This window comes from Poecilia latipinna, unplaced genomic scaffold (genome assembly GCF_001443285.1).
Source record: "Poecilia latipinna isolate Pla-1442-1.1 unplaced genomic scaffold, P_latipinna-1.0 Scaffold1587, whole genome shotgun sequence".
NCBI lineage: Eukaryota > Metazoa > Chordata > Actinopteri > Cyprinodontiformes > Poeciliidae > Poecilia > Poecilia latipinna.
The window spans coordinates 125,718-148,234 of record NW_015114203.1 but is presented as its reverse complement, the minus strand read 5'-3'; the positions used below and the strand labels follow the sequence as shown (position 1 = coordinate 148,234).

The 22,517-nt window shown below is 41.2% G+C and overlaps 4 protein-coding genes across 5 annotated transcripts in view; 1 reads left to right on the top strand and 3 right to left on the bottom strand.

The window, feature by feature from the left end:
• LOC106963843 (keratin, type I cytoskeletal 13-like) overlaps positions 1-183 on the bottom strand; it is a 5,825-nt gene extending 5,642 nt beyond the window's left edge. Inside the window, exon 1 of the mRNA XM_015058985.1 lies at positions 10-183. Coding sequence (XP_014914471.1) covers positions 10-109 — 100 coding nt within the window. The 5' untranslated portion in view covers positions 110-183. The remainder of the gene's footprint in view (positions 1-9) is intronic.
• Positions 184-5,244: 5,061 nt separating this feature from the next.
• On the bottom strand, positions 5,245-8,868 carry LOC106963844 (keratin, type I cytoskeletal 13-like). The gene is made up of 8 exons (XM_015058989.1): positions 8,477-8,868; positions 8,255-8,337; positions 7,968-8,124; positions 7,240-7,401; positions 7,017-7,142; positions 6,172-6,392; positions 6,042-6,055; positions 5,245-5,950 (listed from the first exon to the last, which is right to left on the bottom strand). Exons 1-8 carry the CDS (start codon positions 8,825-8,827, stop codon positions 5,886-5,888), a joined length of 1,179 nt encoding a protein of 392 aa, XP_014914475.1. The 5' UTR covers positions 8,828-8,868; the 3' UTR covers positions 5,245-5,885.
• A 4,843-nt stretch (positions 8,869-13,711) lies between these two features.
• LOC106963826 (keratin, type I cytoskeletal 13-like) lies at positions 13,712-16,397 on the top strand. Of its 2 annotated transcripts, none has more exons than XM_015058962.1 (8): positions 13,712-14,121; positions 14,669-14,751; positions 14,868-15,024; positions 15,418-15,579; positions 15,659-15,784; positions 15,897-16,117; positions 16,209-16,222; positions 16,314-16,397. In XM_015058962.1, exons 1-8 carry the CDS (start codon positions 13,771-13,773, stop codon positions 16,388-16,390), a joined length of 1,191 nt encoding a protein of 396 aa, XP_014914448.1. In that variant the 5' UTR covers positions 13,712-13,770; the 3' UTR covers positions 16,391-16,397. The 2 variants fall into 2 exon arrangements, with proteins under 2 accessions (XP_014914448.1, XP_014914447.1); XM_015058961.1 differs by having other exon boundaries at positions 16,206-16,222.
• A 2,885-nt stretch (positions 16,398-19,282) lies between these two features.
• LOC106963845 (keratin, type I cytoskeletal 13-like) lies at positions 19,283-21,391 on the bottom strand. The gene is made up of 7 exons (XM_015058990.1): positions 20,881-21,391; positions 20,691-20,773; positions 20,447-20,603; positions 20,193-20,354; positions 19,901-20,026; positions 19,592-19,809; positions 19,283-19,490 (listed from the first exon to the last, which is right to left on the bottom strand). Exons 1-7 carry the CDS (start codon positions 21,316-21,318, stop codon positions 19,397-19,399), a joined length of 1,278 nt encoding a protein of 425 aa, XP_014914476.1. The 5' UTR covers positions 21,319-21,391; the 3' UTR covers positions 19,283-19,396.
• Between the last annotated feature and the right edge of the window lie 1,126 nt (positions 21,392-22,517).

The window sequence follows — 22,517 nt, the reverse complement described above, 5'->3', positions numbered from 1 at the left end:
CAATCTGGCCTACGGAGATGCGGGTGCCAGAACCCCCTGCTCCGCCGTAGACACTCATGGTCTTCTGACCGGTGGACATCTGGCCGAAGGATCTGGAGGAGAGAGACATCTTGGAGAGTTTGGATCTGAACCAGCAAGAACAACTGGAGATGATCTGCAGTACAAAACACTACCGGGACTCCCTGGTTATATAGCAAAGTGGGAAGGGCCTGGAGCTTCAGATGAAACGAGGAATGCTGCTCACAGATCATACTGTATACTTTGCTATGCAAAGTTTTCACCACCTTGGGTGTGGAGACTATTGCTTAGGGGGCTGATTCTTATCTTTTTGAGTCAAACTTGTGAATCCACATTGTTGTCTTTATCACCAAAGGACTGTCATTAGATGAAACCCTTTATCATTTCCTTGTGTGCATATCTGAAAATAGATAAAGATTGAATTAATTTATGAAACACTTCAGGAGCCACTTAGCATAATGTTGAAAATATATGTAATTTGGTGGCTTATTGCCATAAAACAGATGCCAGTCGCTCCTCTGACCACCACCACCAGGCAAGCTGGGTGAAGTGCTTTGCCCATGGACACAATAACTGAGATGGACAGAGAGGGGGATCGAACCATCAAATCAATGTTTTACAGGACAAACTCGTACCTCCTTGAGTCCCTGAGCTACCAAGTAGGTGTGCAGAGGCTGTCCAAGCACATGTTGAGGTAGAAACCTCAACAACAGGTTTCTACCTCAACCCCCTGAATGTTGGGGTTCACCTCAGTGAACGAGAGGATAGTCTCTCTCCGCCTATGTGTGGAGGGGTCAGTAGAGTTGCTGCTGGAGAGGGCTCCACCTGGGGACGTTCTTCTCCTGTTGGGGGACTTCAACGCTCTAGTGGACAATGAAGATGAGACCTGGAGGGGTGTGGTTACCCCCACTCTGAATCCAAGGGGAGTTTGGTTATTCAAGACGTTTGTGGTAAGAAGGGTTCACATGTGCATTTTCTTTAACTCGGCTCACAATCCACTTTGCTTGAGGTTATTATAATAATGTATGATTGCTATAGATATTTATCGATGTAGACTAAGTCCTTTGGAAGAACCAATCATATCTGTGTTGTGGCACAACCAGAGCCGGACCAGGGAGAAAAAGTTGGCCCAGCAGTTCCTGACAGACTGTCCCACCTTCAACTGCTCAGCATGAATTTACATAATACATATTTACATTAAACATTTAAACCAAGAAGTCTGCAAGGAACTCCTGGGCCAACCTTTCTCCACAGTTTGGTGCTACCCCTGAGCACAACATGTCAAGAATGCTGTGCTGCTTTTTTTCTGTAATCAATCATTTCAGATTGAACAAGTGGCTGAGGAGAGGGAAGTCTGGGCCTCCCTTCTTCAGCTGCTACCCCTGCGACCCGACCCCGGATAAGCGGAAGAAAATGGATCAATCATTTCACAACTTCAGACCGCTGTCAAACTGATGAACAGGGTGAAAAACAGCAACTCCAGGAATGCGTCTTTTCATTCCAGAAATGTTCAGCTCCTTCCACTCAGCAGAGGACATCTGTCATTGCAGCTTGTCAACAGTTTCTAGTGACTTAATACAACGAGCCGAGCATTTTGATTAAATTAAGATAATACCGAAATAAAAGGCAGTTAGTCCCTCCAAACCAGCCTTTTTATGCAAAATGAGATTGAATTTACATTTAAATTTAAGCAGAGTTTCACACTCACCTTTAGGGCCCTTGAATGATCACATTTTATTACCAGGACAAGCTTGCAACACAGCTTTCTACCATTTATTTTTTTGTTGATCTTTTTTTGTAACTGTGTGATGTCATAAAATGTTGCTCAACCTGAATCCTCCAAAGTAAAAAAAAACAAAAATACCATCAGGGATTACTGCAGCTCCTCTAGGTGGCATATAAACACATCTAATAAATCAGACTTATGCGTTTCAGTGAGGCTCGTTGTTTCAGATTAAAGGAACCTTTAGAGAACAACAATCTTTACCCATGGTTTAAACATATTTTTCATGCAGCCACATCTATGTATTGGAAATCTGTTTAATTGATCTGATGGAATTTTGAAAGTGCAATGTATTTTCATGAGCTGTAGCAGAGAAATCGTTGTTGTTGGCAAAAATAAAGTTTCTGAAATAAATGTTGTTTTCAATAATAATGTAATACATTTCTTGTCCAATGTATTTCATAAAATATGCTTTTTGTCTGCACCAGCTTAACAATGCATCATACTTTAATCACACTGATGCAAACACACCAATCAGATACAATCAAACTGCACAGGTATCAGTTTTCCTTCTGATCACTGCTAGAGCAACATTCAATAGATAGCTTCTTTGAGGAAGCATATCTGGGCTGATACTTCTATCAATTAGGAAAGTGTTTTACTGCGTATTGAAGCGATAACGGTCTGTGTTGTCCATTTGAAGGGGCATTCAGTGGGTAGTTGTTGTCCAGTTGGAGGGTTTCCAGGTTTTATTCCAGCTTCCTCCTGTCACACGTTGATGTGCCTCTGGGCAAGGCACTTAAACCCAACTTCCCTACCAATTTATCTACCAGTATATAAACATGTATGCATGTATGTGAGTGTGGATGGGTGAATGCGGCTCTAGTGTAAAGTGCTTTGAGTGTCCAGTATGACTGAAAAAGTACTACATACGTTCAGTCCATTTACCGTTTTAAACTAATTCTTGAAAACACAAAAAGCATTGATTGAATTTAGACAGGCATCAGCTTGTAAAGTCATATTGCAGAGTCTGTGCAAATATATCATCAGAGAGAACTACGATTAGCAAAGAGCTGATTTTATCTTTTGCTTTACCAACTGCACTTGATTGCAACATTCACCTTTCTTCTCCCTGCTTCACAGATCATTGACTCTCCTCTCACCTTTAGTGCTACACTCTAGAGAGGCAGAGATTCCTCAGTGTGCCTCACCCACATTATGCAATGAGAGTGCATTTTTGTACTCCCTTATTAGCTTCCGCATGCTAAACAACTTGTGTTAGAACAGTCTGCAGTCTACATTTTAAAAATCACATTCATTTATTGGAGAAAATCAGTCGCGAGAATATCCAGCTTCTCAAACATAATATTTTTCTAACACAACCTGCATGACAGAAGAAGTGTCTATGATTACAGTTGTCTGTAGTTATAGATGAACCTACAATTAAAAAAACTGGTGGATCCAAGGAATCGTAAGATGTCTTGTTTGTTGTGTAATGAAATTAAATGACATCAGACCTGCATCCTTGTGCCTGAGGCAGCCCCGGCTCCAGACGAGTTTAACAGGGGGGGCAGGGGGGGAATGAGTACATAGCAATAATAATAATATTACTGAAGTAAAAGAAAAAGGTGTAGTGTAGTAAAACTACTCATATAAACACCTTTTTTTTTCTTTAAAAAAAAAGTTACTCAATGTAACAAGTACTGCACACTTTTGAACATAAACAACATCAGTAGCCTACAGGCTGCTAGTTAACAAGCTGCACAGCAGCAGCAGGTCTCCTTCACAGGTGTAAACCCAGCGCCAGCGTCGTAGCGCTCATGTTGCGTTTAAAGGCGGCTCGGAAAAACAGGTTACGACGTGTTAACAACGGATTAAACGGTTTTAATGACTGAAAAAAGCGACAGGAGGCACAGATGTTGGAAGTGCGGAAGCTCCTACTGTATCAAATTGATATATGCATAACAGAGAGTTGGCCACTCTGAGGTAAAAACAACAAACAGCTTCCCCAATGGAATAGTCTTAGCATCGAGAGCCATCCGTATCACGAATGAAGCAGCAGAAAGGACTTCAAGATGGTTGTGACGTAAGAGAGGAGAACCGTGGAGTCCATGTTGCTGATTAGCCATCTGGAGACAAGCTGGGGTCTGTTCATTGCTGGTTGGGTCACCGAGGAGAGAGTGTATGATGCTGAAAGATCCGAAACACCCAATGAGTCCAGGAACATCAATGACGATTTGTCCAGATGTATCAGTAGATGTAATTACACATATCTAGGCCTGTCACAATAATAAATAAATCAATTTATCGCACAATAAATTAAAACAAACTCAATAATTTCCACTGGCATGATTTATTGTTTATCTAGTTTTTTTCTCTCTTTCCACCTAAAACTGGAGGAAAAAAGTTTTCAGTTTGCTACTTTGGTCTCAACTAGCCCTTTCTTTAATGGACAATTTTGTTTACAAAGACTTCAAAATTAATTTTATTTGTTGTTTTATTTATTTTGGATATTTAAAATGTCTTCCAGTTCCAGTGTTAAATGTTCATTAGAATTTAAAGTTTATTAAGAATGTGTTTTTGCATTATTATGCAATTACCATTATATTTCTTAAAAATGGTCTCAAAAAAACAATGTTATTGTTTATCTCAATAACTTTTGGAACAATTTATCATCCAGCAGAATTTGTTATCGTGGCAGGCATACATATATCACTTTATTAGGACACTGTAAGGTGACATCAGTCATTCCCATTCACCCACCGATTCACACACTGATGGAAAACTACTGGACTGTAGCCACAGCTGCCCTGGGCCTGTCTGACAGAAGCGAGGCTGCTGTACCGTGCCCTCGGTCTCTGAGCACCACCGGTAGGCGTCTTGCTCAAGAACACAACAACAGAGACGGACGGGGCAGGGTTGAAAATTAAAAGAATATTGCAGAACAAATCTTCCAGCACGGCCCAAGTCCTCCAAGAACCTTTCAGGAATTGTGACGTCACAGGAAGGCTGACGGACTGGTGGAGCTCTGGGACCCTCTGCTGGAAGAGATTGGGTTTGGTTGGCCTGGAGGATTTGTAAAAGCATTGCTATCTGAGGCGAGTCACACTGACGATTAACCATGCGTCAGCTGGAGGTGGAGGTCGTCTGTGGTCTGGGTCAGAGCTGGAAACATGGAAGAGTGGACCAGTCACACAGCGGTGGTATGACTGAGGAAAGTGGTGGCTGTCAGAGACAGAAAAATAATCCAAGGTCATAGGCTGAAATAAGGGCAGCTCAATCCGATAGAGATTATGTGGCGAGACCCGAACAGGCCTGTTCACAGCCGATCCCCAAGAAACCTGACAGAGTTTGAAGAGTTTTGGAAGGAAGCCCAACTGAGACCTGTCCACACAGACTACATGCCGTCACTGCAGCCAAATGTACGACTACTAAATAGTGACTTGAAGGGGGTAAATATTCATGCAGTCACTTATTTTCATTGAACATTTTATTTGTAGAAATCAGTTAGACAGTTTTTTTGTTTTAGTCAAAAACATTCAATTTTGTTGATTTTGATTGATTTGTAGAAGCAACAAAGGGATAAAACACCCGAGAGAGAGAATATTTTTTACAGACACTGTAGATGAAGGCAGAGGAGCAAATACCTGTCATGTATGCTTTATTTGTAAACTAGTGAATATGATGAAACGTCTGCCTGACTCCAGGTTACCTTGAGTAACCTGCATCTTTTTATTTGATGTAGACGGCATCAAATAAAAAGATGCAAGTACATATTTCAACAGAACTCTGCAGATTATATTTTATATACATTTAAATTACCCCTCTCTACTTATTCCATCCTCTTCAAAGATGGATCTGTGGCTGCTACCTGGTGTTATTCTGTGATTTTCATGCAATGTTTGAGTCCATTAATTTCAATGAGTGCATATTAATATGAACAAACAACATTGGACTGAGTTGCCGCGCTCAGACTGGTTCAGATTAGTTGTGGAACTGCGAGATTGATTTTTATTTGTGAAGACAGAGACGTGAATGAGTATAATAGGTGAAACAATTCTGTTTTGTGTTTGACAAATACACATGAAACGTTAGTGGAGCTGCAGCATCTTTGTTGCATTTTGCGGTTTCTTTCCATTTCTTTTTACTTCATCTGATCCGCATCAGCGCTCTTGGAGGAGTCAGCCTGTTTTCCATCCACTGTTTTCACTGCAAAAAAGTGACAAAACAAGATTTATTGATACTTTATATTCTGCAAAACGATAATTTAAAAATACTGAAAGGAAAAAAAATCTCTTGCCTTGTTTAGAGCTGCTGTTGGAGAAGAATAAAAATAAAACATTAGTTCACGTTTTGTTAAATTTTTTACTTTATCCATTTTTTGTTTATTACCTGTAATATTAGTGTACATGCATCTTCCTAGCTCTCACCTGCCGTCCTCCCCATCAAGCAGCCTCCTGTACTCTACAATCTCTGCCTCCAGACGGGTTGTGAGGTCCAGAAGAGTGTCGTACATCTGCCTCTTCTCCTCTATCGCAGCATTAACTTCTGAAATCTGAGCTTCCAGGCCCGTGACCACAACCTGGAAACCTGCCAGATGGGCAGCGTAGCCTTGCTGAGTCTCTTGCAGAGATTCTTCCAGAGATAATTTCTGATGGAAAGGATGGATAATGAACAGATACGTTAAGTTGTGTCTTGGTAAATGATTTATCATCTTCTGGTAACGGTGAAACGCAACATTCCCTCACGGAAACTTGCATTAGCTTGGTTTGTCAAAAGAACTGTGCAAGTTTTATATATTGTGTAAAGATGTTGGATTCTGTATGTCCTGTTTAGAATGAGTTGGCATTACTGCATGCAGCCGTTTCCAAATGTAGCTGCTAAAAACATCAAACAGCCTGTACCAGCCAACAACTGCATCACTATGTAGCAAAATGTACAATTCTCTAACTGCACTGATTAGGTTTTTGTAAAATAAAAAAAGTAAATAAAATAAAGAGAAAATATATCCATTACATTTTTCAGATGGAAAGCAGATTATCTCTACTTTGTATTCAAAGTTAAGTCTCCTAGTAGGTTTTTAGAACAAAACGTTTGCATTTTTCTTGGAAACTTAAATGCATTAACTTCAGTTACATGTAAAAGTAATTTGTGACGTAAATGGGACAAACTTGGTCATATAAAGGAAACCATGAAATTATGCTGAATGTCAGTTTTTCTACCTCATTGGACCAATATGGGACACGTAAATGTCTCGGTTAGCGGTAGGACGTACCATACTGAAATCGGACTGCAGTTCAACCTGAAGCCTCTGCACGGTGGTCTTCAGGTCCTTCATCTCCAAGCGGAATCCCTCCAGACTGGTTGTTTGTTCTTCTACAACCTTCCCCTCCGATGTCATCTAGGCAGAAAAACAACATTAACTATTATTAACCATTCCAGACGCCTCTCGATTAGTTCTTGCAGTGTTGAATGTTATTTTTTATTTCATGTCTCGCCTTGTTGTGGTACCACATCTCAACGTCCTTGCTGTTCTTGGCGATAAGAGCCTCGTAGTGCTCCCTGAGCTCCGTCATGGTCTGGCTCAGATCTGCTGGAGAAGGAACGTCGACCTCCACGTTAACCTGGTCGCCTGTCTGCTCCCCCAGCAGAGAGATTTCCTGCAGGTGTTCAACAAATAACAGGCCTGAGTAAATGGAAGAAGATAAGAATTAAATGTGAGGAGACGGGTGAAGCCAAATGCAGCAGAGCCGCTTATTTAAACAGAAATAAGAGACAATATTTGCTCTCTTTTATCAGGCGTATAAATTATGTACGATTGGGTTGGCACACCATGAAGAGAGAAGTTAGAGTGAAACAACATTTTCCTTCAGTAAATAGCTGCTGCTGAGACAATCAAGTAATTTAACTCAAGTAATTTAACACAAATTAACTAAAATACTTCTCAGTTATTTTTTTCTGTTGTCTTTAAACATGGTGTAGACCAGAAGTCCCCAACTCTTCTTCAGAGTCTAAATCATGTAACGTCTAGATGAAGAACACCCAAATCAAAAGGTTCAATGACCTCATCAATAAATCAAGCCATCAAGTTCCGTAGAGGCCTGGAAATGAGCCATCCTACTGATTTTATGTGTGTCGGACACAAACATGGACACAATGACACGCTGACACATCAGTAAACCTTAAAGCTGCTCTGCAAGGGACGTCATTTACTCTGCAGCCTTACCTCCTCGTGGTCCCTCTTCAACATGATGAGCTCCTCCTTCAGAGACTCGCACAGAGTCTCCTGATGCATTTTCTCCAGAGTGAGATCATCCATGACTCTCTTCAGTCCAGCGATCTCGCCCTCTACAGCCTGCCTCATGCTGAGCTCGATCTCAGATCTGATAAGGAAGGGCAGAACAGGTCAAAGAGGTTTCGGGACATACTTACGAGCAGAGGTTGTTTAATTGTGATGCATGAGCGAAATGTTACAACAGAAGATGGAAGTAAACACCTAGAGAAAACACTCACTTCATTTTAAAGTCTTCAGCAGCCAGTTTTGAATTATTAATTTGCAAGTAGATCTCAGTGCTGAATGTGGTGGCATCTCGGATCTGAGGATGAAAAATAATCATCAGGGTAATATACATCTTTTTTTCTTTTTCTTTTTTTACAATTTGACAGAGTTATACTCCGAAGCTTGTAAATTTCAGACTAACAGGGGTTGCAACGTTTTGAGTGTTTTCTTCTTACCTTGTTCTGCAGATCTTCGATGGTGGCCATGTAGGCGCTGTAATCATGGCTGATCACAGTTTTGCTTGTGTACCACTCTGCGATCTGCTTTTCCAGACGTTCGTTCTCCTTCTCCAGCTTGTGCACCTTCTCCAGGTAGGAGGCCAGACGGTCGTTCAGGTTCTGAAGCGTGGCCTTCTCGTTGGCATCAACGTGGAGATCGAGATCCTTCATGTTGATGGCTCCTGAACGGGTCAAGTAGTCAATCTGGCCTACGGAGATGCGGGTGCCAGAACCCCCTGCTCCACCGTAGACACTCATGGTCTTTCGACCAGTGGACATCTGGCCGAAGGATCTGGAGGAGAGAGACATCTTGGAGAGTTTGGATCTGAACCAGCAACAACAACTGGAGATGATCTGCAGTACAAAACACCACTGGGACTCCCTGGTTATATAGCAAAGTGGGAAGGGCCTGGAGCTTCAGATGAAAGGAGGAATGCTGCTCACAGATAATATCCTGCATTTTGCTATGCAAAGTTTTCATCAACAATAGTGGGGGGGCTGATTCCTATCTTTTCAAGTCAAACTTGTGGATCCACATTTTGTTCTGTTTCTTAATGAAAAGGCGGAAAGACATCATGCTTTGTGAATTTTTAGCACCGGCTCTATTTCAAAGTGACCGCATTTCCAGCGGCTCGGCTGGGCTCTGTAGCACGGTGCCGCCTCCTGGCGGTGGGGGGATGTATAGCGCTCTGCCTCCAGGCGCCATGTGCTTCATTGCTTATGCTCCCTAACTAGTTGTTGTTTTTCTGAGACAAAAGATTCAGAGAGAGCTGAGCTATTGTTTAATAGCCTGTGATTTTAATTCAGGCACCTTAGGCAACTTTAAATATGGTAAAAACCAGACAAATAATCTCCAAACTGCTCACCTGGCTGGAGAGAAGCACCGGCGTTAGTCGGGGTTCACCGTGGGGGCCCCGGAGGCTAACGAGGCTTTGTCCGCTACGGTGACAAAAACGACACATTCCTCACGGCCCCATCGAGCTGCCGCTGAATATTGAAACCGGAAGCAAAGAAAAGCCGGTATCTTTTAGTCCACCGCTTGTTTGTATCTTCCATCACTTCCGTGTTGCAGCGAGTTTGAAATGTTGTGCCTGTTTTTCTTTTCTCTTTGCTGCTCCTTCTGACCACGCCTACAGCCAATCAGTCACCTGTTCTGACTATCAGAGCTACCATAGCTGCTCCGAAGCAGGGTACTAAAAAGCAGGGCCAGTCCCGAATAACAGCCAGTGGAAAAGCTGATAAAGCCAGTCGAGTAGAGGCGAGCCGGACCGAGCCGAGCCGAACCGGTGGAAAAGGGGCGTAAGAGGCTTGGGTCAAATCTGAGATGACCATTAATTTTATGTCTGTCGAACCATTTCTGTGTGGAATCGACCATCTTTAGGCTCACTGTCCTGCTGAATTATCACAAATTTTCATATTTTTGTCCCAGTTTGTTTTCAATCTAAAATGTCATGGCATTACAAAAAAAATCATGACTTTTCACAAAGTTTTACAGGAAGAAGAAATGGCCCACGTGTAGCTACACAACTCCTACCCTATGCTTAGAGTCACAGTGCATATTCACTTTTTGTTACACACCAGACGCCCCAGGGGAATTTGTTGATGAAAATCTCATCAGTCCAGTGTTAAAAACAAAAGTGAGGAGATTAAAAGACCAAAAACCTGTGAAATTGTCCTTTATGATTTTTTTAAGAGTTTATATATCTGATAGTAACTAAAAAACTAGAAGGAATTAGACAAAAACATGTGTTGGGCTGCCAACGAGTAAAAGTTGTCATGCAAATATGCTCAGGCTTTTGTCTTTTATATAACAGAATACCAGCATGGAAACTTAGATTTTCTACATTTTTAACTTTAATTGTCCCACGATTATCCAGGTGTGGAAAATTATGAAATCAGTTTTCACGTTCATAGGTTTTACAGAGATACGCTGTTACACAATGAAAATCTAAACCTAGGAATGATATCAGAAATCATTTGTGTACAAAGATTCATGATAATCTGTTGGAGAAACAAACGTGACCCCTTTCCTCTTTGACTCAAATAGGTTTGGTTTTGTCTTATATTTCTCCATTCATTCTCTAAGAGTTTATTGAACCTAATGGTAAGTAAATTAATAATAAATAAGAAAATATCAACGTTATCTAACAGCCAGTGGAGAGTTTTCCTGATTGATGTTGAAAGCATCTCAGAAACTCGTTCACATTGGCACTGAAACCGGGTTTTGCAGTCACTCCCTCCTCTTTCTAAAGTCTCTGGGTGACTCCAGTTAGTTGACCTGATCACCTTGACAAGCTCGTCTCACAGCAACTGTATTTTCCTTCAACTTGTTTGCTTAAAAAATATTCTCCTGGCTTCTAAGTTACAAAATGTTGCACCACTTAAATGCTCAAAAAAATACCAACAGCCTCGGGAGCCACAGAGGATTGTGCTGCAAATACGCAACATATAAAACCTGTTTGCAGGTGGAGTTATCAGATACCTTTCTTTGATGTTATTCCAGAACGAAATGAATCAGTGTTTATGCTATTCTCCCTCTACAGACTGGTAGAATGAGGAAAAAAAATAGTTTATTACATGGATTGTGTCGACTTATTTATCTTATTTATGGCACATTTATAAAAATAAAGATTAAAGCAACTCAAGCCTATTTTTTAAACTGTACTTCTACATCACAAATACAGTTAATAATAAAAGCAAAATCAGATTTTTTTTCAGAGCAATGTGTATTCAGATAAATCCAAAAGGATGAAATTGATGGCTTTCTGTTGCCCTTTTGGCCTTTTTCTGCTTGGAGAGATCATCTCATTGTTTTGGATTCTGCCATCACCTCTTAGAGTCACTATAGAGAGATGTGCTTACATGAAAGGTTTGTGCAACACCTGACAAGTCACTTAGTGCAAACATGAATTTTACTTATCTGGTGGGGAATCTGCAGTAGTACTCCAGGGTGTCAAGGTACTTTAACGAACTACATTCTTGCTTATCTGTGCAAAAATAACAGCCTTAGCTAAGTTGAGCGTGGAATACAATATGTTTAAAATAACAGATACAAAGGAGAAAGTTGTGCTACGAGTCCCTCCTGCTGATCAAATTTCCACAACACTTGGATTATTGAGAAGCGCTCACGGAGAGGTGAGTGTGAGAATGCATACCTTATTAGATTAAAAACAAAACCAAACATGAATTCATAGGTTGTAAGGCATTATCAATTTAAATCCATATTTAGATGGTATAATTCAATCATGAGGAATCAGCTCCACTTAAAACAACAAAGTCATTTGGGAGATTAATGGCACATCTCCTGTTTTGATCCTCAGTTTTTTATGTAAAAGGAAAGTCAAAGAAAAGTTGCAATCCTTTCATTAAAACTTAATCCCAGATTAAAATCTTAAAAACTACAGAAGCACAGAAGGTAAAAATATATATATATTTTTATGTTTTGACTTTGATACATTTTGTATCACAGTGCACAAAAAGGAAGTGCCTGACCAGCATTCCTTAAGTCCAAATAAAGCCTTCACTTGTCACCGTATCTGGCCTCACCCTGCTTATCAGTTTGACGGCTGAACAAACAGCTTCTGACATGTGTACAGTGAAAGGCAACTAGGCATTGTAACGATTTGCTGAGCAAAAAAAGAAAAAAAACATCATCATAGGCACCGCAAAAAATAGGAGCTACAATGAGTGTAAGCTCATAAAAACATATAAATGAAATACACTGTTGGTTTAGAGGCTTTTTAAATCTGGTGATGAAAAGTTGAATATAGATACAGAGAGGAAACAACAATAAAACCGAGCGATTCATGGGTCTGGATCGTTTTACGTTGGCATGTGAATGCAGAGATGGATTTCCTGACTGTTTCCACAACTTCACTAAGTTCTTACAATTTAAAAATGTTCAGATCTCAAGTGATTTACCAAGAGAGTTTAAAGCCTCTTCTAATGATTACATCTTTAAATGATTAAGGGAATAATAATTTCACCTCATCAAGGAGTTTTTGTAAGCGCCCATCCGCTCTGTGGATTGACCTACAGGTTTAAATGAATCTAAATCATGCATTTATCCCAACTAAAAACAGATTGTTATTTTGAGAAGTGAAAATACTTTCGCAAAACCTTCTGCCGTTTGCAAACACAAACAGGATGTACTGATGAAAATACTTTCACACGCGCTGACAGAAATACCTCCACTTTGCTTCAGAAGAAATATTTTACAGCATTGCCAACAATAATTACCGCAAAGATCACAGGCACATATCGCCCTGAAGAAAACTTTTTGAAATTCTTGAGCAAATGTCACTTAAGAACAGCAAACTAACACACTGATGATAGCAAGTGTAGGAGTTGTTGCAGTGAAAACTGGTTTTCAGGCAGGTGTAGGTGAATAAGAGCTACTGGATATTTGTACTTCTTTTTCAAAAACCATCTCTATTAAAAGATTTCCATTTTAGAAAGGTTTCATTTCATCTGTTTAGTAAAAAAAATTTTGTTATACTTTAAAAAAAGTCTATGCCTGTGTCACCTCAAAATGTGTGTTAATAGTCTCTACAGTAACCTTTTATTTAAATGTGAACATCTGCAGTCTAAGCTGTTCACACACACAAAATGAAATTTATGTTGAACTTTTTTATTGCTAAAGCTTGTGTGTTACCCTTTGATAATAAGCAGTGGAAGCAAAAAGTGGTGGCTGGTGAGAATATTACTGCTGATGAGCAACCTGAAAGCGCCGTCTTCATTCTGCTATCACCAGATTAGAGTTTGGTTTAGTTCTAAACATTTCCTTATAGATGTTTCTCAAAGCCTGTGTGTCCAATATAACCGCAGCTGCGACGTCCTTCGCCTCTGGGTCCACTTTTCACAGAGGTGAAACTGTCTCTGGCATGTGTCAATTCTGTCACTATCCGAGCAGCTGGACGACCGAAATAAGTTTAATACATATTTATTGTAAAGCAGTGACTCGAGTTTGCCATTGATGTAAAAAACAAACATGCCCTTTAGGAACAAGAAAAAGTGGATTTACGAGTTTGACTTGATGGCGGACAAATGAACCCCCACCCCATGATCGCCACACCCATGGCAAAGAAGGGATTAGACAGAAGAGTGTGGGGTAATCTGCCAAATGCATTCATCGTTTCACCTGAAGCTCCAGGCCCTTCCCACTTTGCTATATAACCAGGGAGTCCCGGTGGTGTTTTGTACTGCAGATCATCTCCAGTTGTTGTTGCTGGTTCAGATCCAAACTCTCCAAGATGTCTCTCTCCTCCAGATCCTTCGGCCAGATGTCCACCGGTCAGAAGACCATGAGTGTCTACGGCGGAGCAGGGGGTTCTGGCACCCGCATCTCCGTAGGCCAGATTGGCTACTTGACCCGTTCAGGAGCCATCAACATGAAGGATCTCGATCTCCACGTTGATGCCAACGAGAAGGCCACGCTTCAGAACCTGAACGACCGTCTGGCCTCCTACCTGGAGAAGGTGCACAAGCTGGAGAAGGAGAACGAACGTCTGGAAAAGCAGATCGCAGAGTGGTACACAAGCAAAACTGTGATCAGCCATGATTACAGCGCCTACATGGCCACCATCGAAGATCTGCAGAACAAGGTAAGAAGAAAACACCCAGAAGTGTGATCGCTTTTAGAAGTGTACAAGTTTCGGAGTATAACTCAATGTCAAATTGTAAAAACTAAAAGAAAGGTGTATTTTACCCTGATGTACCCAGAAGGCTGCAACCCTTTTTGGTCCGACGTAACCAACGTAATGTTCTGTGTCTGATGAGGAATCTTTCCACATGCTGTGTCTGTGAAGGTGCCACGTTTTGGCATTGTTAGATGCCTTTCAAAGTGTTTGGTTGAGTAATTTTAACTACTATCATAACAAATTCAGGGCTCATTGGAGGGTTGATTTTCACAGTGACTCATTTATCAGTCCTTGTTTAATGGCTAATTTTAATCATGAATTAAGTCCTAAAATTTAATGTACTTCATTTTAAAAGTTAAGTCAATATAATCAAACTATATTTGTGGATGAAGCATAATATTCTTTCTACTCTTTTCATCAGGTAACACTAACAACAAAAAAAATAAAATAAGATATGCTCACTTTTATTGAACAGCAGCCCTGATTTATTTTTTTATTTCTTCATCCTCAGATCCGAGAAGCCACCATGGTCAACGCAAAGATTTACTTGGAGATTGACAATTCAAAACTGGCTGCTGACGATTTTAAAATGAAGTGAGTGTTTTCTCTAAGCGTTTCCTCCCGTCTGCTGCTGCGACATTTCATTCATGCCCTACAGAAAACCTCTTCTGCCCAAAACCTCTCTGACCTGTTCTGATCTTCCTTATCAGATTTGAGAACGAGCTGAGCATGAGGCAGGCTGTAGACGCCGACATCGCTGGACTGAAGAGAGTCATGGATGATCTCACTTTTTCCAAAACGGACCTGGAGTCTCAGCTGGAGACTCTGAAGGAGGAGCTCATCATGCTGAAGAGGAACCACGAGGAGGTAAGGCTGCAGAGGAAACCAAGAACCTGTGACAAAGAAACAAGTTCGACGACTTTGGGGCGCCTGATAAGTCAACATGTCTGTCCACACCAGGCCTGAACAGAAGCTGGACTGATCCGACTTTGATTAATTAATGCTGGTTGTAAATCATCTATCCGCAGCTATTTGCTTTACTGGTAACCTTAGTTTGACTCATATTTCTGTTGTGTGCTAAAGATAAAACACATTACTTCTTCCTCACCCCAGATAAAACAGGTGGAATATTACTTTAGGTTGCATTTAAATGAAAGACCTGGCGGCATTTTTGGTTTTCCTGTGTCTGCCCTTTGCTCTCTTCACATTCCAACTTTTGTTCTCTTTCTGTAAGATTATTTAATTCATAATCTCCTGCAGGACTTGGCTCAGCTGAGGAACCAGATGAGCGGCCAGGTTAACGTGGAGGTGGACGCTGGTTCTCAAGTTGACCTGAACCGGATCATGACGGAGATCAGGGAGCACTACGAGGCTCTTATCACCAAGAGCCGCAAGGATCTTGAGCTGTGGTACCAGAACAAGGTGAGACACAAAGCTGCAGTCCTTACAGTCCAACAGCGCTTCACTGGACTCCAACAACATTTGATGTGATTCTTTCCAGACTTCAGTGGTGGAGAAGGATGTAGTAGAACAAACAACCAATCTTCAGACATCCCGCAATGAGATTAAAGAACAGAAGAACATCCTGCAGAAATATCAGATTGAACTGCAGTCACATCTGAGTATGGTAGGCCTCACCTTTTCCTTGTCTCATTTTCTCTCCATTCGGTTTTCTTTCTCATGCAGTTGAACCAAACTATGAAAAAACAAAACAAATACCTTTTCTCCTTCCCCAACAGAAATCATCTCTGGAGGCATCTCTGCTGGAGACTCAGCAACGCTACGCTAACCAGCTGTCAGGTCTCCAGGAAGTTGTCACAGGCCTGGAAGCCCAGTTGATAAGTCTGACCGAAAACATCAAAGAAAACGATCAGAAGTACGGCACTCTTCTGGACATCAAGACCCGTCTGGAGTTGGAGATTTCAGAGTACCGGAGGCTGCTTGATGGGGAGGACAGCAGGTGAGATCCGGGCAAGATAAAGAGAACTTTATGAGTGAGATTAGATAAACATGAAGTAATCATTTCATTTCTGTTTTTCCTTTTCAAATAGCAGCTCTAGACGAGGTAAGATGAATTTCCTTCTAAATTTGCCTTTTATATATTCTAATCTTTAAGAACTTCGATTTGTTGATAAATCCTGCTTGTCTTTTTGCAGTGGTCACAAAGACCATCGTTGTTGAGGAGACGCTTGTGGATGGAAAGGTGGTCTCTTCCTCTAAAACTTTGGAATAAAAATACGCAAGCAAAATTCAATAAACATCTTGCAGTCAAATCACATTTTTCTTGAGTTTTTGTGATATACATATATGTACAATTTAAACAGCAGTTAAATTTTCTTTTTATACAAACTGGGACAAAATATCATAGTTGTATTAGAAAAGGTTATTTAGATCTGGATCCTTTTCCACACCTACCCAGTGAACTTGCCTTGGTATTTAGCTTTTCATGATTAAAAAACATAAACATTCAGTAAAGACATATGCTACAGACAGTAGTTTTTTTTTCTTGACCATTATTATTATTGTTATATTACAGTGTTTTATGATTGCTCAAACACTCAAGTTAAAACTGCCCCACATTTAGCAAAACCTAACAGCTAATTAGCAGAACAACAGCCCAGATTTGCACAAATATTACCACTTCTTTTGTAAAACCCCCAAAACACTTCAACAACTTTTAAGTTAAAACTAATCATTTGAATGTATTTATTTATTATAGGGACAGTGAATATTGACAACATTTCTGTCAAAATGCCAGTTGGCTTAAATGCAGTTTTTCACCTGCATTTCTTAGACACCCTAAAAAATTAGAAGTAGAACCATAAATTTACAATACCAATATTATTTTCCATTTTATTTTATTCATTTTTATTATGGACAATTATACACTAGACGCGATGTTTTTTGTGTTGCTAATTTTCAACACCTCACTATAGGAGGTTTTTGAAGAATAAGAAAAGAGAAGGGGATAAAATAAAGAAAATAAAAGAAGAATGGCCAGTGCTAAAAGGACATTCATTACGTTTTCTCGTGTAAGCAGCTTTGCCCAGACTTAACCTTTTGCTTTTGGGGGCTATTGCAGATGCTAATGTGTGTCTTTAGCTTTAGCTCAGTGGCAAAAGAGTTCCAGAGTTTGGGAAACTAAAAGACTGCATCTGTTCGCCAAACATCAGACAGAAACAATTAGCACAACCTGGCGACAGCAGAGGGCAGCAAAAGCAAGTCTAATACTAGTAGGTAAAGTTGACAACTGGGATTATCAACGAGAAGTTTCTTTAAGTGAATCTTCAGCGTTATGTTTGTTTAAATCTGATAATCTGAGCTCCACAGTGGCTCGAACAAGAAAAGCTGTTTTACGAAAAGCATTTTTTCTGAAAGGAATAAAACCATCGCGTGCGTGTCTTATAGAAATGTTTTGGCTGCTGACGGTTCTTAAGGTAATGAAGCAGCTCGGCGTTGCGCCAAAAGCTGATCGGGACAAATCGGGCGCAATCCCAAGGAGTGAACCCAGCCTGCTGGTGTCTTGATGAATTGTTTCAAATGTGGTTTTTGGTTGTTTAGTTCTTGTAGATAAACTATGTTAACAGCAATAAAACATGGTTACATGGCCAAGGTTTCAACAAAGGTTTGTCTCGTTTACCATTTTCTTTCCCTTTGGATAATCTCCGCGGGAGAGTGTCAGATTTACGTGTTTTGTCGTTTGTCATAAATATCTCCTTCCTAACGAGGATATAGCAGTGAAAGTTTTCTTTTCACAGATTGTCTCTAGGCTAAATTAGATTTAGAGCAACTGTGATTCTGTGTGTGACTTAATAAATAATTTAAAAATGTATTTTTGAACTTTTTTCTTCAGCTTTTTGCTGTGGGGTTCTATTAATTCTATTAAATTCAGAAAAGTCATGTTTGAAAAACTAAAGAACAGGTAGCTTTATGCACTGTGCCTGAATGCCAAAAGCTATTATGTAACTTATTAAAAAATATATGGTTTTATTGTTAGAACTGTCACTGTGACCGTATTATATGAGACAGAAAAGATTGAGCTCTTCTGACCTCCCCTGAGAAATGCACCGTCCCTGTCAAAATCAGCCAAGCAGAGCCAGGAGGAATGTCTTAGCGCCGTCAATACGCCTCTTTTATGAGATGCTCATTCTGTTAATAGTGGAGAAATAGCTTCAGCGTTCACAGCAGGCTTCATTGTAGAGTAGCAGAGAGCAAGGAGGAGGTTGAGAGCAGCGCATACACATGGATGATCTGAGCAGGAGCGGTGTATTTCTGCAGATGCCAGCAGATCCACAGAGAAAAGGCATGTCTCATGTTATAGAGTCATGACAGTGACAGTTTTAATAAAAATGTGAAAAACATATTTTTTTCATAAAAATGTCATACTGCAGCTTTAAAGCACAAGTACAGCTACAGCTGGACCGCTAACATTCCTGCGTCCTCTGCAGAAGGTCAGAACATTACAAGCAAATTATTTGGTACCGAATCTAAACAAGAACAACGAGAAAGACTGAACTCAATATGTATCGACAGACATTGACAGAGACATATTTTCCTGTAATTGTCTGTCAATTTTAAAACAAAAGGATAAAGTCGCTGGCAAAGCAACAATGAAAACTGGTGTTTTCTATCACCTTGTTGATTTTAAACTCATCCCTGGCTGGTGTTTTTATACAGATTCCTCATCATCTTGAGAAGAGGGATAAATGTGTTTAAAAACCCAATAACTTTCTTTCTAAATGTGTTCATATTATAGGATTATAGGCTTTATTTTTCTTCCAACATACGATTCAATTGAGCCTGGAAGCTTTGCGGTGAGCCATTGTGATTATACTGGTGTACTGCAAAAAAACAAATATTTCACTTCAGGACACTGAACAGGTCAACTCATAATAAACTAGTACTCAAGGAGGAGGTTTTATAAACTAACATCTTTGTTTTCAAGCAGATAAATTTCAAGTTGATTTACTTTTTTTTTGCATTAGAGGCCGATCCTTTTAGCCTGAAGATGTGACAGAATACAAGGCACAATTTCCATTTTAAAGTACTAGCGGTGTGTTGATATTATGTTCATGAAAACATATTTTCCTTGGCATTATCAAGAATTACAAAGACGCAGACAGGATAGAGTGATAGAGGCTTTTATTGCATTGGTGTCATATGAAGGAAGCAGTTCTGATCCAGATGGTGTCGCGTCCTTCAGCTGCAGCTCCTCGTGTTTTCTGCGTGTCTCAGGTCATCAGGAGGTGGTTGAGGAAACCACCTTGCCGTCCTTAATCTCCTCTGTGACCACGATGACCTTCTTCATGGTGCTGCTTCCTGTACTGCCAATGCTACAAGGACACAGAGACAATCAGATCAATGTGAGCCTTTTGTTTGATTTTTGATTAAACGTCAGATTGTCTGTTTTTATTTTTGTTTTTTTTCCGCTAACCTGCCCTCTCCATCCAGCAGCCTCCTGTATTCTGCGATCTCCATCTCCAGCCTCGTCTTCACGTCGAGCAGCATCTTGTACTCCTGGCTTTGTCGTTCCATATCGGCACGCAGCTGTGTCAGCTGGTTCTCCAGAGATGTCACCTGCATCTGGAGCCCTTGGAGCTTCATAGAGTACCGGGACTCTGTTTCAGCTAATGTGCCCTCCAGACCCGCTTTCTGATGAGGAGAGCAGAAGATACATACATTTACCAAAAGCAGAACATTTGCTTTATGGGAACAGAAGCAAAGCCAGGTCAGGGTAACTTACCATGCTGTATTGTGACTGTAGCTCAATTTCCAGGCCTTGTAATGTGCGCCGGAGCTCAGAGATCTCTGTCTTGCTCGTCTGCAGAGTTTCTGTGCTCTCCACCATCTCTTTGTCGAGCATCTCTGTCTGTAGATATGGGAAAATATCAGAGTCACGAATCAAATCAAACTTTCAAACTTCTGTTGACCATTTGGTTCGGTGACCATGACCACCTTGAAGTCAAGAATCTGCACATACCGAACCGCAAATAGACTGGTGTCAGCTGAACTTCTCACAGAGAACCAAGTCTCACCTTTGAGTTGAACCAGGACTGGAGTTCCCTCTGGTTCTTGGCGGCCACGCCTTCATACTGCTCACGGATCTCAGCCATGATCTTGGTCAGGTCTACCTGCGGCTTTGCATCCACCTCCACATTGATCTGGCCACTCATCTGGTTCCTCAGAGCCTCCATTTCCTGTATAATCACAAAGCACGTTCTGTAGAGTCAGGTTTCTGTGGATTTTGAGACAGCATGCGGATGCAGACTTGCTCATGTTCTGGACGCACCTCCAAATGGTTCTTTTTGAGGAAGACCAGTTCTTCCCTGAGACTCTCTATCTGCATCTCCAGGTCGGATCTGGCTAACGTGAGCTGATCCAGCACTCTCTTCAACTCAGCAATGTCTGCCTCCACTGATGTACGCATGCTTAGCTCGTTTTCATACCTGCGGGGCAGTAAAAAAACACACATCAACTTCTAGAGACTTCTTCCAATTGTACGAACACACCAAGGCTTAAGCTCCTGTTCTTACTTGGTTCTGAAGTCATCTGCTGCCAACTTTGCATTCTCGTGGGCCAAGAAGACGCTTCCATTGTCAAGAATAGCATTCTGGATCTGCAGGATGAAGAAGCAACTCTCAGTACTGACTGCCAGTGATCTATTTGACTCATTCAGGATGGAAAATCATGTTTTAATTAGAACTAGAAAGCCATGCATCGTACCTTTCCCTGCAGGTCAGCGATGGTGGCCTCGTAAGCAGAGTAGTCCCGGAGAGCGGGGCCGACCTTGTTGTCCAAGTACTGTCGGATCTTCAGCTCCAGCTCGGCGTTGGCGCTCTCCAGTTTGCGCACCTTCTCGAGGTAAGAGGCCAGACGGTCATTCAGGTTCTGCATGGTGGCTTTCTCGTTGGCTCCAACGTTGACGTCCATTCCTCCGCCGGCCCCGAAGCCCGCACCACCGCCGAAGCCTGAACCCCCTCCCATCCCATAGCCTCCACCCCCGAACCCGCCAGAGGAGATGGAGATCTTCGCTCCACTTCCACCTGCGCCACCATAAACACTGGAAGCGTACTGCCTCTGCACCCGGGCTCCACCCAAGCTTCCACCAAAGTTGCGTCCGGAGTAACCGCTGGACATGCTGATTCTTGATAGGCTGCTCATTGTTGAACCTGCTCAGGAGGTCTGCCTGCTCGAGAGGGAAGGAGATGGCTGAGATGCACAACTCTGCTGCTGCCCCCTTTTTATGCCGTACACTCCTACTGCCAACATGGGTGGAGCCCACAGGATGACTGATGGCGAACATGATCTAAAATGGGTGTAGAGTCCCACCCTTCACACACCATCAGACTCTGTTTATATATATATGTGTGTGTGTGTGTGTGTGTGTGTGTGTGTGTGTGTGTGTGTGTGTGTGTGTGTGTGTGTGTGTGTGTATATATACACCACCATACAAAACTGGATATTTTTTAAGAATATTTACAACAAGCTGAAAATTAGTTTTATAAACTAATTCAAGACATTAATTTCATACGACTGTGTTTGATTTTATTAAAACAATGCCTATATGTTAACCTTTTTGTGACTGCAACAGGCTGAGTAAAAGAGACACACCCTTTATTCTGTGTTTGCTCTCACCTCGGACAGGCAGGAATCCCTGTTAAGATCCTGTCAGGTAAAAGCAATTTCCTTTGATTTTCTGCAATCGCTAACACGCAGGACAAACAAACACACACAGCACTGCCTGAACCAGTTTTATTGCCGAGACGCTAATCGGAACAAACGCAAGAAAATGGATGAGCTTGACTTATGTGGGATACATTTCCACGTCGCATTCAGAAAAACTTTCTTTTGAAATCGTCTAAGATAAGGTGCACATCTTACATTTCAGTCTCCTTTTGTTCTGCAGCAGCCTGCAGGGTTTTCTCCTCTTGCAACTCTCTCTGGCTTTATTCAATGCTTGGCTCACCAAGGATTTAACTGCCTGTTATTTTCTTGGATTGAAGTCCTGGCATGCCCCTCATAACCCAAACGAGAACAAGCTCTCGCTTGTTTGCTTCTTTACATCCTGAAGGCTTGCATAATATCCCCCCAAAGATTTAGCCAAACTGTGTCACAGAAAACCTTTGGAAATAATTACATAGCTTTAACTGTTTGAATCCAGATCTGGAGTCATGTTGGTAACACTGACAGTTTTAGCAAAAGCGCATTTTTTTCTGTGTGCGTGTGTGTGTGTGTGTGTGTGTGTGTGTGTGTGTGTGTGTGTGTGTGTGTGTGTGTGATTTATGGTTTTTATTACCTCCAGCCAATGCATGCCTGTTGCTGACGGTGCATGCACACAGCGCAGGAAAACACAAACCAGA

Coding starts and splice junctions, on each gene's coding strand:
- LOC106963844 (XM_015058989.1), bottom strand. CDS start 8,827: ATGTCTCTCTCCTCCAGATCCTTCGGCCAGATGTCCACTGGTCGAAAG. Junction 7,402..7,967: donor TGAAGAGGGACCACGAGGAG/GTAAGGCTGCAG, acceptor GAACACCTGCAG/GAAATCTCTCTGCTGGGGGA. Junction 7,143..7,239: donor AGATGTGGTACCACAACAAG/GCGAGACATGAA, acceptor TTTTCTGCCTAG/ATGACATCGGAGGGGAAGGT.
- LOC106963826 (XM_015058961.1), top strand. CDS start 13,771: ATGTCTCTCTCCTCCAGATCCTTCGGCCAGATGTCCACCGGTCAGAAG. Junction 15,580..15,658: donor AGCTGTGGTACCAGAACAAG/GTGAGACACAAA, acceptor GATTCTTTCCAG/ACTTCAGTGGTGGAGAAGGA. Junction 15,785..15,896: donor TGCAGTCACATCTGAGTATG/GTAGGCCTCACC, acceptor CTTCCCCAACAG/AAATCATCTCTGGAGGCATC.
- LOC106963845 (XM_015058990.1), bottom strand. CDS start 21,318: ATGAGCAGCCTATCAAGAATCAGCATGTCCAGCGGTTACTCCGGACGC. Junction 20,604..20,690: donor GCAGATGACTTCAGAACCAA/GTAAGAACAGGA, acceptor ACTGCCCCGCAG/GTATGAAAACGAGCTAAGCA. Junction 20,027..20,192: donor AGTCCTGGTTCAACTCAAAG/GTGAGACTTGGT, acceptor CCATATCTACAG/ACAGAGATGCTCGACAAAGA.